The 17,842-nt window shown below is 30.4% G+C and overlaps 7 protein-coding genes across 9 annotated transcripts; 3 read left to right on the top strand and 4 right to left on the bottom strand.

Moving 5' to 3' along the window:
* Window positions 1-555: 555 nt before the first annotated feature.
* LOC111679198 (transmembrane protein 138) lies at window positions 556-1,499 on the bottom strand. Its single transcript, XM_046956459.1, has 4 exons — window positions 1,256-1,499; window positions 1,096-1,168; window positions 859-1,030; window positions 556-796 (listed from the first exon to the last, which is right to left on the bottom strand). Exons 1-4 carry the CDS (start codon window positions 1,387-1,389, stop codon window positions 687-689), a joined length of 489 nt encoding a protein of 162 aa, XP_046812415.1. The 5' UTR covers window positions 1,390-1,499; the 3' UTR covers window positions 556-686.
* A 773-nt stretch (window positions 1,500-2,272) lies between these two features.
* LOC111679197 (transmembrane protein 53) lies at window positions 2,273-5,432 on the top strand. Of its 2 annotated transcripts, none has more exons than XM_023440723.2 (5): window positions 2,273-2,423; window positions 3,348-3,872; window positions 3,931-4,294; window positions 4,840-4,980; window positions 5,041-5,432. In XM_023440723.2, the coding sequence occupies exons 2-5, from the start codon at window positions 3,394-3,396 to the stop codon at window positions 5,269-5,271; spliced, it is 1,215 nt and encodes a 404-aa protein (XP_023296491.2). In that variant the 5' UTR covers window positions 2,273-2,423; window positions 3,348-3,393; the 3' UTR covers window positions 5,272-5,432. The 2 variants fall into 2 exon arrangements, with proteins under 2 accessions (XP_023296491.2, XP_046801047.1); XM_046945091.1 differs by lacking the exon at window positions 2,273-2,423 and adding an exon at window positions 2,839-2,931.
* Window positions 5,433-5,722: 290 nt separating this feature from the next.
* On the top strand, window positions 5,723-7,302 carry LOC111679175 (splicing factor 45). The gene is made up of 4 exons (XM_023440696.2): window positions 5,723-5,973; window positions 6,039-6,854; window positions 6,912-7,086; window positions 7,154-7,302. Exons 1-4 carry the CDS (start codon window positions 5,833-5,835, stop codon window positions 7,246-7,248), a joined length of 1,227 nt encoding a protein of 408 aa, XP_023296464.2. The 5' UTR covers window positions 5,723-5,832; the 3' UTR covers window positions 7,249-7,302.
* On the bottom strand, window positions 7,288-9,096 carry LOC111679176 (2-oxoglutarate and iron-dependent oxygenase domain-containing protein 3-like). Its single transcript, XM_023440697.2, has 5 exons — window positions 8,862-9,096; window positions 8,000-8,456; window positions 7,781-7,933; window positions 7,509-7,714; window positions 7,288-7,449 (listed from the first exon to the last, which is right to left on the bottom strand). Exons 1-5 carry the CDS (start codon window positions 8,960-8,962, stop codon window positions 7,371-7,373), a joined length of 996 nt encoding a protein of 331 aa, XP_023296465.2. The 5' UTR covers window positions 8,963-9,096; the 3' UTR covers window positions 7,288-7,370.
* Window positions 9,097-9,297: 201 nt separating this feature from the next.
* On the bottom strand, window positions 9,298-11,476 carry LOC111679203 (nedd8-activating enzyme E1 regulatory subunit). Its single transcript, XM_023440731.2, has 6 exons — window positions 11,266-11,476; window positions 11,046-11,210; window positions 10,609-10,981; window positions 10,411-10,546; window positions 9,633-10,349; window positions 9,298-9,572 (listed from the first exon to the last, which is right to left on the bottom strand). The coding sequence occupies exons 1-6, from the start codon at window positions 11,331-11,333 to the stop codon at window positions 9,460-9,462; spliced, it is 1,572 nt and encodes a 523-aa protein (XP_023296499.2). The 5' UTR covers window positions 11,334-11,476; the 3' UTR covers window positions 9,298-9,459.
* A 760-nt stretch (window positions 11,477-12,236) lies between these two features.
* Window positions 12,237-14,437, bottom strand: LOC111679201 (probable cytosolic Fe-S cluster assembly factor GI11683). The gene is made up of 6 exons (XM_023440728.2): window positions 14,255-14,437; window positions 13,846-13,938; window positions 13,120-13,789; window positions 12,832-13,045; window positions 12,615-12,772; window positions 12,237-12,553 (listed from the first exon to the last, which is right to left on the bottom strand). The coding sequence occupies exons 1-6, from the start codon at window positions 14,315-14,317 to the stop codon at window positions 12,315-12,317; spliced, it is 1,437 nt and encodes a 478-aa protein (XP_023296496.2). The 5' UTR covers window positions 14,318-14,437; the 3' UTR covers window positions 12,237-12,314.
* Window positions 14,438-14,505: 68 nt separating this feature from the next.
* On the top strand, window positions 14,506-17,563 carry LOC111679204. 2 transcript variants are annotated; one of them, XM_046956466.1, is made up of 4 exons: window positions 14,506-14,817; window positions 14,872-15,437; window positions 15,494-17,019; window positions 17,178-17,563. In XM_046956466.1, the coding sequence occupies exons 1-4, from the start codon at window positions 14,621-14,623 to the stop codon at window positions 17,325-17,327; spliced, it is 2,439 nt and encodes an 812-aa protein (XP_046812422.1). In that variant the 5' UTR covers window positions 14,506-14,620; the 3' UTR covers window positions 17,328-17,563. The 2 variants fall into 2 exon arrangements, with proteins under 2 accessions (XP_046812422.1, XP_023296500.2); XM_023440732.2 differs by having other exon boundaries at window positions 14,506-15,437.
* Window positions 17,564-17,842: the final 279 nt, after the last annotated feature.

Here is a 17,842-nt window from a genome sequence, read left to right as displayed (position 1 = left end):
TCGATAAAATTATATTCATTAAAAATATCGATAACTAAATTTTTTTATAGAAAAATTTCGATAACTTAATTTTCTATTAAAAAAGTAACGATAACTAAATATGTATAAAAAATTGATTATTTTACATTAAAATATCGACGACTATATTTTTCTACAGATAAATTATCTTAAACATAAGATTTCTCCAGGAACGTTATCGATAACTATTTATACTTTTTAGGAAAATTGTCCATAATTGCATTTTTTTTAATTATTGAAAAAAAACAGTTTTTTATAAAAAAATTTGGAATTTTTAAAGAGAAATTTATCGATAACTGTATTTTCTACAGAAAAGTTATTGACAATGTCAGTTTTTAAAGACCTTGTTATTGATTACTTAAAATATCTCTATAGAAATATCATTAACTTTTTAGCATTATAACGAACAACTGTAGATTTAAAAAAAAAAAACTTATCGATAAAAGTTTTTAATAAAATTATTTGATTTCTTCTGATCACAGTATATATTTATTACATATATTTTTTTAATTTTACTAAAACATACGGGTACTAAACATTTTAATCACATTAATAAGAGTATTTTTCAATATTTAAGAAAGTGTTTTGATTTAAAAAAATTTAAATTGAAATATACATACACACTCCTTCTAAGCATACATATGTACATACATATTTACAAATTACATTTACTTATTACTTAATTGCTCAGCTATCCAATCGATATTCTCTTCATAAAATCGAGGATCAGATAAAGTTAAAGCGGTGCGTTTATATGAGTAATAATAGAAAAAAGAAACTGCAATAAAAATATATTAAGATTAATGATAAACATTTTTCGATTATTTATAAAGGTCTCACCGGTTCTTTGTACAAACGACAAAGCCTTAAGAGTTGTGGGCCAATTGGCCATTGGGTACCACAAAACATTGTAAACAAACCAGAAATGCTGTGAAACCGATAACAGGAAATACAAAAGTATGGTGAAAAGGAAAAATTTACAATTCCTTAAGATAACATGAGTTGCTCCAACCTATTAAAGAAAAGGAATATATTATCTTCCAAATGTCAATATTTTATTTAAAATCTAAAATTTACCTCATAAACACAGGTGGCATGTACAGCAAAAGTAAAAAACAAATATTCACATATTATAAATAAATCCTGTGTCCTATATACAAAAAAAACAAAACAAACAAAAAAAAATCAATTAATTTCAAACATATTATTGTCCTTAGAAAATTTCCTTTCAACTTACACAAACAACAATATGGTCAATTGCAGTTTTGGTGTCAATAAAAGATGAGAAAATGTATTAAAAAATAAATCGGCCAAGAGTAAAGTAAACTGCAAAGATAATAATATACGATAACGACTTAAAGTTAACTTCATTATTTTGGAGTTTTATTCGGAAATTTGTTTTTTTGGTGTTTTAATAATCTTTTATTGAAATATGCGTTTCTGTAGGTATTAATGACGTCAAACTTTGAAAGGATTTTATAGACAAAAAGTTTGACATATCCTTTTTGAAAAAGTGATAACAAAGAAAAAATATTTTATAGACATGCGCTTTATTAATAATAAAAGCAACTCTGTTTAACAATGTATTTTATATTTAAAAACGATTTATCGAATTTTCTAGTTCTAGATAGATAGATAGATAGATAGATAGATAGATAGATAGATAGATAGATAGATAGATAGATAGATAGATAGATAGATAGATAGATAGATAGATAGATAGATAGATAGATAGATAGGTATCAAATAGTTAAATGTTATCGAAAATACGCTTAAAGTAGAAATCATTAGCAAACGCAATCGAAAATTAATTTACAATAAACATAAAAAAGTCAAATTATCATTTAATGTTCCATAAGCAATGTTATCAATTATTTTTCCTAATGTTTTCTATAACTTTCTGAAGAAATTTTTGAAAATGTTAATTTAAAGATAACTAACTGTTCTTTAAAAAAATTGTTTGTTTACTTCTTACCGGTTTTATCGAATGTCAGAATTGGCAACAAACGACAAAAATATTACCTAAAGTTGTTAATGCGCATATCCTTACAAAAAAACTTTCACTCACAACAATTTCATCTCCTTGCAGACAAAATCAACATAATACCTTGACAACCCACATACAATAGAATCAAACAACGATTTAACAAAACACATGATTCCTTTTTTTCCAATTTATATTCTTTCTCCTCAAACAACAGTCATCGTAAACGGAGAAAAGTTTTTCAGTCGTTGTCGCACACACTGCAATTACATTTTTCGTTTTAACGGCTACCAAGAAGAAGGTCAAGAATTTATTAGTTAATAACATTTTCAAAAAAAAAAAAAAAAAACACTTACAGATAGGAAAAAGTTACAAAAAAAGAATTTCAAAGCAGAGTTATTGTTTGAAAATAAATTTTGAGGTAAGTTAAACTTTAAGACAAAGAAAAAAACTGACCTAAGTCAGGAAAAGTTTTGGAAAAATTTAGTTGTGTAAATTTATGGTTTTAAATGGTAAAATGGAATAGTAAAATAAAATCAATTTTTGATTATTTGTGACTAGAAAAACAACAAAAAACATACATTAAACAAAATGTATATTATATATAGTATATAAGTACATACATACATACTTTGGTTTCAAGAATTACATAAAAATTTTGCATGTACTTTTTGTATATAGTATATTTTTATTTATGTATGTATGTGTATACACGTACATAACAACACATAACAAAAGTCTTATTTATCATATTCTTACGGTTAAAATTTATAAACATTACTGGTCTATTTATTTAATCGAAATAAATAACAATTAAAAATTATGATTTTGTTTAATAAATTCGTAATATTTGTTATTTCTTACATAAAAATATTAATTTAAATCTGCAAAAACTATAGAATTTAGGAGCTATATATAATATATGTTCTGTAAGTTATATTTCTTATTGATTTTAACATCAAACGAAAACAATTTCATTAAAAGTCTAATATGTAATATGTGTTTAATAACAAAAAAACAAATTAGCTAAAAAGTTCCTAATATTTGTAGATAGGTAGATAGATAGATAGATAGATAGATAGATAGATAGATAGATAGATAGATAGATAGATAGATAGATAGATAGATAGATAGATAGATAGATAGATAGATAGATAGATAGATAGATAGATAGATAGATAGATAGATAGATAGATAGATAGATAGATAGATAGATAGATAGATAGATAGATAGATAGATAGATAGATAGATAGATAGATAGATAGATAGATAGATAGATAGATAGATAGATAAATCCATATAAATAAACAACTGTAATCACTTCTTACTTTACGCTCCTTTCAGATTTGTCTCCTCTCACAAGCAAAACCAACCAACTTCTACAAGTAAAATGTCAACATCAACGAATCCGAACAGCAATAACAGTAATCCTTATGGCATAACAACAACTAGTTCCGCATCAAATACCGAAGAACAACAATATGGCAATACAACGAACAAAACGAATGCTACCCGACGCTTAGAGTCGGCCGCCATAACGGGTCGTAAACCTATAACTGCAACGCAACAAAATATGGGTAAACAATTAACTGGTGGTACTGGATTAATTGCCAGCATACCAGCGAGTCAGCAGCAACAATTGGAAAATCTAATGAAACCCAAAGACACTCTTGAATATATAATCAAGTTTCCCACACCCCAGTATCGTAATGAACAAAGAACCTCCTCCACGGCATTGGATCAAACGGAAACCGATGATTTTGTATTCGTTTACAATGATACACATGTGCCCATTGTAATGCTCTTGGGTTGGGCTGGATGTCAGGATAGGTATTTGATGAAATATTCCAAAATCTATGAAGATAGAGGGTAAGTTTATATATATTTTTATGACAAATTTTTCGCTTATTATGTTTTTCTCCATTAGCTTAATCACAGTACGCTATACCGCTCCCGTCGATACACTCTTTTGGAAACGCAAAGAAATGATGCCGATTGGTGAAAAAATTCTTAAACTAATCTATGACATGAATTTCGATTCCCATCCTGTTATCTTTCATATATTCTCAAATGGTGGTGCTTATCTTTATCAACACATATCACTGGCCATACGCAAACATAAAACCCCACTGCAAGTGCGTGGTATGATTTTAGATTCGGCTCCCGGCGAACGACGTATGCTTGGATTGTATCGTGCCGTAACGGCTATTTATGGCAAGGAACGAAAGAAATGCCATTGCATTACCGCTATTATAATAACATTAACATTGGGCATTATGTGGTTTGTGGAGGTAAGTTGAAGTAATTTGAGTTAATTTACAGGTTAATTGTATTACGAGTATAAAAGTTATACCGTTGCTAATGCAAATCAATAAATTTCTTGTTGAGTACAATCAAGTTAAATAGAAAAAAGTCTAGGGGGAATATTATAAAAATAGCTTTTAACGGAAATATTCTATGGTTTTTGTTATTGTAAAACAAATTACTTTCAGGGTTTATATTAAAATTTAATTACTTTGACAAAGTTCGCAAGTTTTGTTTTGTCAACGAATATCTATCTATCTATCTATCTATCTATCTATCTATCTATCTATCTATCTATCTATCTATCTATCTATCTATCTATCTATCTATCTATCTATCTATCTATCTATCTATCTAACTATCTATCTAACCATCTATCTATATATCTATCTATCTATCTAACCATCTATCTATCTAACTAACTATCTATCTATCTATCTATCTATCTATCTATCTATCTATCTATCTATCTATATATCTTTCTATCTTTGTATCTATCTATTTAAAATTAATATTAATTTATTATTTTCAGGAAACATTTGCAGCATTTAAAAGTTTATTTGTAAAAACCGAGCCAATTCAAACAAATCCCTTTAATGATTTGAAAAATGAGCCAAATGAATATCCTCAGTTATTTTTATACTCCAAGGGTGATGTTGTCATACCGTACACGGTAAAAAGAACTTTTCATATTTCAAAAAAGAAAAAAATATAAACTTATATATATTTTCAGGATATTGAAAAATTCATTAATATCCGACAGCAGCAGGGCGTTGATGTCAATTCTATATGTTTTGAAGATGCTGAACATGTTAAAATCTACACCAAATATCCTACACAATACATACATTGTGTCTGTAACTTTATTAACAATTGCCTAGCGACTCCTTATAAACCGGCGGTGGAAACATTTGCAAGTTCAACGCCAGCAACACCATCATCAAATTCTTTAAAATTTGAATAAAAAGATAAACAAAAAATCAAACTATAATCTTTAGCAAATGGAAATGTAATAACATTTAAAAATACTATTTGTTCCACTTTTAGTTTTTTAAAAACATTAATTTATATTTTCTCCTTATTAAATGAAAGTGTAAAGCTTATAAACACTACTAAAAGTTAAACCTAAAACAAAATGTTTTTATTTATTTTAGGGGGTTGTTAAAATTATCTCTAAATCTTCTTATTACCAAATACATTAGTAGAATAATTAGACCTAACCGTGTGGCAAATTTCCCGTAAATCGGTTGAGTAGTTTTGTCGTAAAGCAGCAACAAATGAAAATTCAAATTAATTATATAATAACGGTATTTCCGTATAAAAACTGCTTTTTGTAGCATCTATACTGACTTGTCTTAGTACTAAAAAAGACAACTCTATATTGCTGTCATTAAACATGTTATCATTTTATGTTGAATGACGCAGACAAAAATATAATTTATCTACCAACTGAGTGGTAAACAATAAAAAAGAATATATGGATTTTTTATAAAAATTTGTACAATTTAAAAAAACACGCATTAAAATGGACTTGTACGACGATATAGACACTAAACCCAAAACTTCACAAATAGATGGCTGGTCGTCGGGTATTAAAATGCTGCAAACACAGCTGGCCATCAAAAAGGCCCAGCTGCCCAAAACTAAGGAGCCCACTAAGAAACCGGTAGAAACAATTGTTGATTAATGAATATTTACTTTTGTTTTTAATAACTTTATTATACCAAACAGTTAATGACACCAGTGGTAAATTTGAAATCAAAGAAAATACAAAGTTCGGAGGAAATTTTCCTAACTAAAAGCGAAAATAAACGCATTATATCTGCTCAGCCGCTGGTGCCTTCGCTGGAAAATGTTAAAACAGATGATTGGGATTTTGTAGATGAATACGATCCACAGTGGCCGAATGAGTATGACAAATTGAAAGAAAAACAAAATAGTAACAAAGATAAAGGTAGAGATGATCGTGAACGTGACCGAGGACGTGATAGAGATCGTGATCGGGGTGAACGAAAACGTGGCCGTAATCGTAATGCACGCAATAATGATTCACCACCGGTGAAATTCAGTGGTTTTGGTCAGCGCATAACGGAAGAGGAACGTTACAGTCCTCCTGCACCGGGTTCCGTTACTAATAAGGGTGGTGGTGTTGCCATTGCTCCGCCACCTTCTTTACAAGAAATATCTATTGCTAATGAAGGAGATCCCTCATCGAATGTTACTATACCCTATTCTGCTAGTTCTGTAGCCGCAAAAATTATGGCCAAATTTGGTTATAAAGATGGTCAAGGTTTGGGCAAGCAGGAGCAGGGTATGTCCATGGCTTTGCAAGTGGAAAAGACTTCTAAACGTGGTGGTCGCATTATACATGAACGTGATGTATTCTTGCCGCCACCACCGGCAGCAGCACCAGCTGCCTCTAATCCAATTGCTAACATGGGTCCTCCTACTCCCTCAACAGCGGCAGCAGCTACAAGCGAAACAACCGAAACGGAGCCTAGTATTACAGAAATTATGAAGGCCCCCAGCAAAGTGGTGCTACTAAGAGTAAGTGTTATTATCTACGTCTAAACATAAAATGGCTTTAATGTTTCTTTTTCTAAGAATATGGTGGGCCCTGGTGACGTAGATGAAGATTTGGAGCCAGAAGTAAAAGATGAATGTAATACCAAATACGGAGATGTTTCGAATGTTTTAATACATGAATCTTTTGGTACGGCTCCCGAAGATGCAGTGAAAATCTTTGTAGAATTTAAGCGCATAGAAAGTGCCATTAAAGGTAAGTGGTTTTTTATTAAAGCTTTTTTTGTTAAGGATTTTAGCAAATTTTTGTTTTGCTTCAAAAGCTGTTGTGGATTTAAATGGTCGATTCTTTGGAGGACGTCAAGTACGAGCTGGTTTTTATAATTATGATAAATTTAAAAGTCTAGAATTGCACTAAGTTGAAAACTAATAAAAATAAACAAATATTTTAATCACATAAATTATAAATTAATGATTTATTTGTTTTAAATAATACTTTAACGGAATGATCGTGTGTTGCTAGGGGTTTAAAAACTAGATTTATTCCTCTAATGACGCCATTTGGGGATCGTTTATACGTTGTTGTTTATCGCAAGTAAAGGATATGGTTATGGCGAATCTAAAAGTATTAAATGACAAATTAATGTTTCTATCGAATTATTTAACGAAAACGTTTACCTTGTTCCCTCTGTTACTTTCTCCACATGATGGCGATTTTCAAAACCTGAAGTAAATGCACTTACACGACCTCTTTTAGGTTCTATGGCGGAAGTGGTGCGATTTTTATCAAAGCCATCCACAAAAATGAAACGGCCACCTTTGAAATCCTTATTGAAAGTAGTTAGGTATAACAAAGATGTATAATGGAATGAAGGATAGGTTTCCTGCAAGTGATTGGTAAGTAATAATATAAATATATTATTGATTTAGAATTCTTTTCCAATTATAACCTTATCAACATGTTCATGCCAATATTCATCGTGAATATTTTTGGCCGTTACATTGGTTAGACGCGAGAAAAATGTCGGCGAAGTTAAATGCAAGTTGGTGGGTTCTATGCCAAATTGTTCAGCAACAGCTAATTTAATTTTTCCCTTTACTAGCTGAATATGAAAAAAAAGATAAAAGTTAATTAAGTTCTAAATATCTACATTAAAACAATTATTTACATTATATACTGTCAATTGTTCCGGTTTTAATAACTTCTTTGCTTCCGGCATTTTATAAAAATTTAAATATTTTTCACCATATGACAAAGCTCCCGTATGTATGTCCAGTATAGAGGCTCCTCCTGATGATCCCGCCAAGCCTATGATATTTTGAGCCATTTCTAAAAGTATTTCAACCTCTTTCGGCTCCACTAACTTATCCGCAACAAAACGTCCACATTTTTTGGGTACACATTGGGGGAACTTTTTCATTTCCTCCTCATATTGTGGGGAGCATTTAAATTTTTGCATGCGTAATGGTAATGTTTCACGTACCAAGGCAAATTTAGTTTCACGCGTTTGATTACTGGTATAGAAGTATACTATGGTCATAACGGAGATAACAATTACGGCACGAGTCCATAGGCGATGAGTAAAAGAACTTGTAGCATGCTGGAGTTCCTCGTGAGCAGCAGCACTAAAGTAAAACAATAGGATAATTGATAGATAGATAGATAGATAGATAGATAGATAGATAGATAGATAGATAGATAGATAGATAGATAGATAGATAGATAGATAGATAGATAGATAGATAGATAGATAGATAGATAGATAGATAGATAGATAGATAGATAGATAGATAGATAGATAGATAGATAGATAGATAGATAGATAGATAGATAGATAGATAGATAGATAGATAGATAGATAGATAGATAGATAGATAGATGGATTGATAGATAGAAAGTTTTAAGCTTATTTGAATTAAAAGTTCAAAAGAAAAGACAACAATCCACCAGTATAATTCCTATTAAGGCTGTATATATTTCTTTTTTATGGAATTAACATAAGTTTTTCCCTTTATAGAAAATGCACTTACAATTTATTCTTTTTCTTGTCCTTTTCTTTCACTTTACTTTCATTCGTTTTCTTGTCGTTTTGAGTGCCATTTTGACGTTGTCTTAAATGATTTTCACTCATTTTTACGACAAATATTACAAAGAAAAATTAACAAAATTACCAACTTATACAAATTTTACCATAAACCCTGAGTTTTTGGCCAGATGATGTTATGATTAGTATATTTAACAAGATTATGTCCATGATATAGTAGTTTTGTTTATGTTTATTTATAGTGTTATAGAACTGTCAAATAGAATTATTTGTATAGAACTTTACAATAACAACGGCTTCATGTTATTGTAGTTTTGTTGGGGTTAAAAGCAAAAAACTCCAAATTTACCGGTATTTTAACGATTTTTTTTAATTGCACATCTGGCATCACTGAATAGTGGTGACAATTTATTTGCAATGACACAGAGCTGGTTTAATAAAGTTCGCCTGCGAACGAATTTCATAAAACAACCCCAGGAAATTAATAGAGTTCATTGTTTTTTTGGTTAATATTCAAAATTTATAATTTCACTAAAATTAAACCAAATACACAGAGAAAAAATTTAATTAAAAATTAAAAATTTTTATAACTTTAAGGTAATTGTTTCGGATGTTATGCCGTTATATATAAAAGTATTATCCACGGGTTTAAATTGATTTGTTAGAATTTTCACCACCTCCTGGGCAGCACAGCCAGCTAAAAAGCAATAGATTAGTAAAAAAAAATAATTTAAAAAAGTCCTCATTCAAAACTTACCTATAAATGCCGAAATAGTATGAACTTCACCACCACCATAATGACAAACTTCGTGAACCATATCATCAGATAAAGTGGCCTGTGTAACACCCCATTCAGCCAACATTTTACAAGCCACACTCTTAAAGCGTGCAGTATCATTTTCCACATAACAATCCCCGGGAATATTACCACATTCGGTTAGAAAACGTTCATAAGCTCTCAAAGCTATATAATGCTCGGTTAGAGTACCCTGTACATCAATATCATCTATAACGCTTAAAACACGATTATTTTTCTCATATTCATCAGAAATTTTTGAACCTCGTATAACTGTCAGACCAGACGATTCTTTACAAAATAAACGTACAGCTTTCTCTGTTATACAATCCAAAGGTAAACCCAATTCTTTGAGTATAGCCTGGCATTTACGATAAACATTATCGGCATCTTGCATAGCTTGTTGACGATAGATATTTTGAAGATTTATATATGACTCGGTATCGGAGGTCATGTCGGGTAGGACACCCGACAGTGGTAAAATACCATTATTATCTTTTTCTATAAATTCTTTTAAGGCTTTGGCCATTATCCAAAAAGATTTACTTTGCTTATTAAGATTACGACAGGCTTCGTCTTCAAATATGCTTTTAAGATTGGAGGGTATAGAGCCTCCCGTAAAGGCGGTATTAACAGCTTTTATAGCTTCTTCATAGTTTTCTTCATCGTTGCTCATATCTACAAATTTTGAGGGATTAATTAGTTCAATTTTTCTATTTAACATTTCGATTTCACTTACCTTTTCTAATCATTTCTCGTATTTGAGATTTTTCTTTATAATTTGAGGGATTTCTACCATTGTTTTCCAATTGCCATTGTTTGTAATATTTATTTAAGACCAATAGCCAAGGTACCTTATTCGTTATGGTAGTAGCCTGGAACATGTAAGTATGTAGATAAAATTTTAATTATCTCTTTAACAAATCCTTTCATTTACCTCTAAATGTTTGCGTAATGTATCAAAAGGCTGTTCCAATCTTAAGTCATATTGTGCATTATCTGGATGAGACTCTACTACACAATGCTCCTTAATTTGCAATCTTATTGAACCAAAAAATCCCAATGAACGACAGTAAACTAGGGGAACATTTGCTTCCCACAAACAATTGGATAATTGTAAAAGAGAATTTTCATTTAAATTCGAGGCAATAACCACATCAAAATTATCAAAAAAGGCAGGACGATTGGCTAATATATAGTCCACACTCTCCTCTACACAATCACCATTAACATCGCTATTTAGTTCCTGTAACAATTGCATACAAGAGGCAGCACGCGATTGACCCACATTGCTGGCTTCCACAAAAAAGCTAAAAACAAAAAAATGCTACTTGGTATACTTCCAATATAGTTGTTACAAAAGAAAAACCTTACTTTATACCCAAATCTTCTTCGGTTACCACATTGCCATCAACAATAGTAAAGCTGCCTATACCAGGCAATACTAAACCTTTAAGCACTTCACAGCCTAAACCAGTGGCATTAACTAGGCATATTTTGGCGCTCTCCAACAAGGACTGGCCATGTTCACCCCATAAACTAAAGAAATTTTTAATTATTAAACTATTTTTCTCCAAAATTTTCCATTAATTACCGTATCTGACGATCGTATTTTTTATTTTTATCCGATTGTTCTGGAGATTTTGGCGCCGGTGAAGACATGTTTAAAAATTGTCAAAATTTTTGTTATATTTTGTACAAGTAACAAAATCACTTTTTAAGGTAAAATAAACTTTTTTGTATAAATATAACTATTGAAAATAAAATATTAATGCACTCACAGCCGGCGAACTTTAAAAAAACACAAATAGTTCACAGCTGTGGTGAAATATAATAACAACATTTTGACATCTCTGACTAATCATTAACAAGGGGAAGCATAGACAACAAACGACTTCGACTTTTTTCGACAAAAAGTCGATTGTTCGATTATTCAAAAGTCGATTTATAGAACCCTATAACATACACACAAACAAATATAAACTGTATCAGAAAGAAATATTAACCGTTGTACTGTACTCCACTGTTAAACTGTATTACCACCCTCAAACAAATATAAGCTGTATTACCAACATATTACTGCTTTATCTCCTTGTTGTTTTTGCTTTTATTTTTAATTTGTTGAGAAAATTTTCAGAGATAGTCACAGATTTTTACCCATATCTCAGTTATTTATGGAACGATTTTGCTGATTTTCAATAGGAATTCTCGAAAGCATGTCTGACCGAATTATTGAAGATTTGGATCTTGAAGATATCTGGAATCTTCGGAAAATTGATTTCAACAGACAGACGGACATGGCTTAATCGACTCCGCAATCTATAAGGATCCAGAATATATAGACTTTATAGGGTCGAAAATTATATTATTGAAATTACAAATGGAATGACAAACTTCTATATACCCTTCTCACGAAGGTGAAGGGTATAAAAACTCGTAAAAAGCTTTTACCATATATACAACCCCAATTCTGAATATATAACCCCAATTCTACGTACTGGAATGACGCGATTTGACCCTGGCCTTTTAACCCCAGCAACAACAACAACAACAACAACAACGATATAACAACAACCCAATTATTTAATATTTTATTATAATTTACAACAAATAAACTCGGAAAAAACAATAAACAAATTAGTTTCACCATTTTATATTTAAAGCAGTATTCATTTTTTCCACAGCATGATAATTTGTATGTAATAACATTTTTGCTTTATCGGTATGTGGACCATCAAAGAAATTATTATATATTGACTTCGTACAAGCATTATGTGGATTCGATTGAGGCAATTGACGATAAAGTTGTTCCAATTGTACGGTTAAATCTCTAACATGTTGGCCATTAGGTGGTCTAATTTGAGCGCCACCATTAATGCAACCTACAAGCATAAATTTATTTTAAAAGTCTATAACACCAAACTTTGGAAAATGCATACTCACCCGAAGGACAAGCCATAACTTCTACAAAATGATATTGTACCTTACCACGTTTAAGTTTCTGCACTAGATTTTGTATATTACGAAAACCATTGGCTATAGCAAATTTAAGCACACACTTCCCGTCAATCTCTAAAGAGGCTTCACGAAAATCGGGATTTCTGATATAAAAAAAATAGTTAATTTCTTTTCTTTATCTTTTTTCTATATCTTATAAAACCTTAAATTTTTATATTCCACTGTTATTAAATCCTGTTCAAATAATTCTTTAGCTGCATATTTAAAAATATGTTCCGAGTAGCCTCCGGAAGTACTACTTTCATGAGCCCATATATTAGCATCTGCATTTTCATTTGTTTCGCTCCAAGGCCAGTCAAAATTAGATGTAGGAAAGCTTTGCAAATGATCTTCATTGAGCATTTGTTCGATTTCAACTGAAGAATAATTTAATTTTTTTTTTAATTTTATTTATAAAGAATAAATACAATATTAAAGCTTTATTACTTACTTGAAGTAATAACACAATCTACATCTCGACAATTTAAAGCTTCGTTATAGAAATCTTCTCTTGATGCCTCTAATTTTTTATCATAACAAGGCATAATGGTGACATGATAAATTTTATCTGAAGAAATATTCAACTTTTGGGCCAACATTTGTTTTACCAAAACACCCATTATTTGTTGAGGTGAACGTGTTGTAGCGATATAGGGTAATATAAAAGTACCATGTGTTTTTTCGGCATAACAAACCCATCCCGGACAGGAGGATGACAACATAGGAAATGGTTTGCTGGGATCATTATCACGGAAACGTTCAATAAATTCATTACGACATTCTAGTAAAGCCATATCATCAGCTACTTTTGTGGTAAGAACATAATCAGCTCCCAATTGTCTTAGATAACCACTCAAATGTTCGGCCGCCTTTTCCACTGTTAAGCCATAACGTTGTGCCAAACTTATTATAGGTTGTTGAGAAACAGTAAAAACTATTTTGCGCGCTTGTTCAACAGTGCTTTCATTTGCTTTTAACTCCTTATTTTCTTGTAATACTTTGAAAACTTCTTCTTGACTTTGTTGTGTGATCAGTACACCTTCGGCTGAGGTTATACAACCAGAACAGGCTAAACAATCTTGTAAAGTGATTTCTACTTTTTGTAATTTCTGTTTTCCTGCCTGAAACATTATTTATCTTATATAGTTTAAATGATTTTAATCTAATAATAACTTACGGATGTTTCTTCATAGTAACCATCTTCCTGGATTGATATTTTTGCCCCCGTCTTGGTTTTAGTTTTTTCGATAGTCACTGGTTTTATACATTCCTTAAAAAAATATAAATTTATTGAAATAAAAATTCTATAGAAGGCTAGGTGAACCAGGTCCGCTTTGTTAAAGTAACATTTTCAGTAAGACCTGGTTCACATTAGGAAACTTTTCTTGAGAAACTTTTAATTTTTGTGTGTGAGAGAAAAAGAAAGAAATATTAACCATCTCTTTCTCTCACACACAAAATCAAAAGTTTCTCAACAAAAGTTTCCTAGTGTGAACCAGGTCTAAGGAAACATTCCCTTAGTTAATGCTATAGTGTATGTGCGTATAAAAAGTTAAATCCTGCAATTATTTTTAACTAAGACTCACCTGCGACGGTGTTATAAAATCATCAAGATCTGTTAGTTGTAATGCTCCACTAAAACGCGACATATTGTATTTCTAATACACAAATTTATTAAAAATTCCTAAATAATTAGAAAAACAAAACTTTTTACACTATGTTTATAAAAACAACCAACACTTATCGATATTAAAACTGACTGTCATATGGTCAAGCGAAAAAGGCTGCCAGCTTATTTTAATATCCTAGAGGTAAATATGTCAAACATAAGCGATGACACCACTATGTCGATAAACAAATAATTGTACAAATACCATCACTATGCCGCAAAAATGTAAACAAACATTTTTTTTGCAATTTTTAAGGAATTTTATAGTTAAATTGTATATGAAATGTTGGAAACAACAGAACCTTGTACATCCAAAGCAGCTAAATTAAATACTTTAAGCAGCAATGTAGCGGATAATGACATAGAAATGCAGGAATTGGAAGACAACCAAGATAGTTCCTCCTTGTGGTGCATAGAAGATGACAGCATGTTTTATGCCCAAGGTTTAAAACATCATAGTACCGGCAAAGGAAAATCGGTGTATGTTACATGGAATGAAAATTATTTACTTAATTTTGTTTTCAAAACTTCCAGTAAATCGGGCTCCACTACACTAACAAAAGTGCGTATAGCACTACCAGAGCATGAGCAGGAATTGGAAGAAATAGCTAATATGTTAATATTAGAAATGAATACATTACTTTGCATGAAAAGTGGACGTGTCTACTATTTTAGTTCTGTTAAATCTATGCATAAAGTTGATTGGTTAACAGGCGTACGTTGTATGTCTCCCTGTCCAGGTACACAGTTCAGTGTTATACGTTTAATAAAACAAGAAGAGGATGGCAAACAGCAAAGATTACTATGTTTAGAGGTTTATAAGGATGTGCCACAACTAGGTAAATGTTGCAGTGATCAACAGGTTTTATGTCATAGTTATGATATTAGTTTTGATTTGGAAAATCTTTTCAATTGTGATTGGCGACAAGAAACTTATACCTTAACCTCTTTAATAACAGAGGAACGAAATATAGAATTCCTAAAACAGCTAGTATCTATAGGAGATATATTTCGTTCTAAAGAGGAAGTGATAGAATTGGAAATTAATCAAGAAGTGCATATTTTTACTGTATCTGGTAATTTGTTACTTTTGGCAGGAGGTAAGTGTAATAAATTTAATAAAATATTATTAAATTGTAATAAAAATGTTCCTTAGCTGTGGTTTCAGAAAGTGAATCCTCGGAAAGCAATACACAAGTTGAAGATTTTGGTATACGTCTGCTTAATACTTATGCTTGTCATATCGAATGTATACGTATTGATTGTGAAAAGAATTTGCTTATAGTTCTTTTACAATCAGGTCATTTGGATATATGGTATAAAAGCCAACTTATGTTAGGTGCCATTTATCATCAACAACATCAACTGACACAGTTTTCATATTATGATTACTGGCCGGCACAAAATATTTTCTACTTTACCACTCCTGATGAGGTAATACAATTGAAAATTTTAACCTCCCCACAGGAGACTAAAGAACAGGAGTGTATTATTAATGAAACACGCAAATCTATAGCTGGCATGATTGCCTGTACCTGGGTGGAAAGTTTGCAACAATTAATATGTTTAAGTTTTAATAACATCTTCTATCGCATACATTTTAGCTCAACCCCCGAAAGATTGGAGTATACGGAAGTTAATGAAACAAACTATGAAAATTTAAATAATTTATATGCCTTAAATACAAAACGCGTTAAGGAACTGACTACCAAAGCACAAGTTGTTAATGACTTAATAGAACAACCCAAACAGCTGCACAATGGCATAGAAAAAGAATTTGAAAAACAACAACTTTTAGCACTTTCCACAAAAAGTGAGATTTTTCTAAAACTATTTCAAAGTCATTTGGAATATCATGTGAATATACCACAAATAAACTATTTTGGCAAAGACTGTATAACAATAAGAACTAACAGCCATTACACACATCACTCGAACGAGAATCCGTCCATTTATAGCTTAATTTTTCTATCGTTAAAAAATAAACATAAATTTCTCTCTTCCATATTTACCTCTACCATATGGTATTTGCACATTGCCAATTCACAGCAAAGTATACAATTACATTTACCCTTTGAACTTATAAACAAAAATCTTTGTTTTATACTCGACACACCTACAAATCAGCTCGATAAACATATATTAACAAAAAATTATTCTTTAAATCTCCTGTGTTTTGTTAGTCATCAGTCTCAACATATGGCATTGAAATTTAAATTATCTTTGGAAACCAATGAGAAAACTTACATCAATTTATTTAGCTTTAACATGGAAAACTTGCGTATATTTCATAATTTTTTTGAAGATATTGAGCGATTACTTAAAAAACACTCTGATAACATAAATAAAACGAATACTATAGAAGAGTCTAGGAATAATAATGTGTACAAACTTAAACATTTCTTTAAAATATCTGAAAATATTTTACGAAATACTATGGAAAAACTTGGTGCTCAATGGACATCTTTAGTGGGTGTAGATTTTGAAATATACTTTCTTCATGAACATTTAATTGAGCTGAATTATGATGTTTCGAAGGAAATTTTACAAATATCTTCAAATTATCCATTAGCAATATTTTATATTAAAATATTGTTATTAAATGCCCAACAACAGCTGGAGTCTGATAAAGACTTGGTAATGGTGGACACATCTTTGTCGAAAATCCAACAAATGATTATGGTGAGTTTTGAAATAGAATTAATAAAAAATTTTATTATTTTTATATATAAAAAAGTTAATTCGTTTAAGGTTTTCTTATAGAAAATCTTATACGGATAAAGCTCCCAACATCTGTTCTAATTCTTATTTAATCTGTATTATTTAATATTTATTTTCAGACTTATCAAAGCGATATAGAACAACTATATGGTTCATTAATATCGCCTGAATCAGATGAAATTAATTCCAATACGATTTCTGTGCATTTAGAAAATTTGCAAAATATTTATAGCAAAATACGTCAAGAATTTTACGATATATATAGATAGCAGTAATTAAGTTTATTATAATGTTATATTTACATTATAATAAACTTAATTACTTATTAGTTGCTAAAGTCTTGTTATTTATTAGTTGCTAAAGTCTTGTTAGATTATACATATGTATATTTATTATATAATTAAGTTTATTTTTGGAATCAATTAACATGATTGAGTTAAGAGTTATTTGAAATGCAACGCTATTCTACATAAAAGTTTAGACGAATAAAATTTGTTAATAGAAATGTTTATTTATACGTATACAGTTTTTGAATTTAACATTTTTTCATTCCCTACTTAATTTGCCAAAGAAACCCTATATGAAACTACTCATAAATACAACCTTGCACGGTTCGATATCATCTGTACGTAACAAGATTGCCAATATTATATACAAGCAAAAATATATCGGGAAATATGTTTTAGCCCTCAAGTGGTTGATGCAGTTGTATTATGCATCAAGCACATAGAGTTTTTGAATGATTACTATGTATTTAATTTTAAAAGAATGTAATGGATTGAAT

This window comes from Lucilia cuprina, chromosome 2 (genome assembly GCF_022045245.1).
Source record: "Lucilia cuprina isolate Lc7/37 chromosome 2, ASM2204524v1, whole genome shotgun sequence".
Taxonomy (NCBI): domain Eukaryota; kingdom Metazoa; phylum Arthropoda; class Insecta; order Diptera; family Calliphoridae; genus Lucilia; species Lucilia cuprina.
The sequence above is the reverse complement of the archived record's forward strand: the minus strand, read 5'-3'. Positions and strand labels throughout refer to the sequence as shown.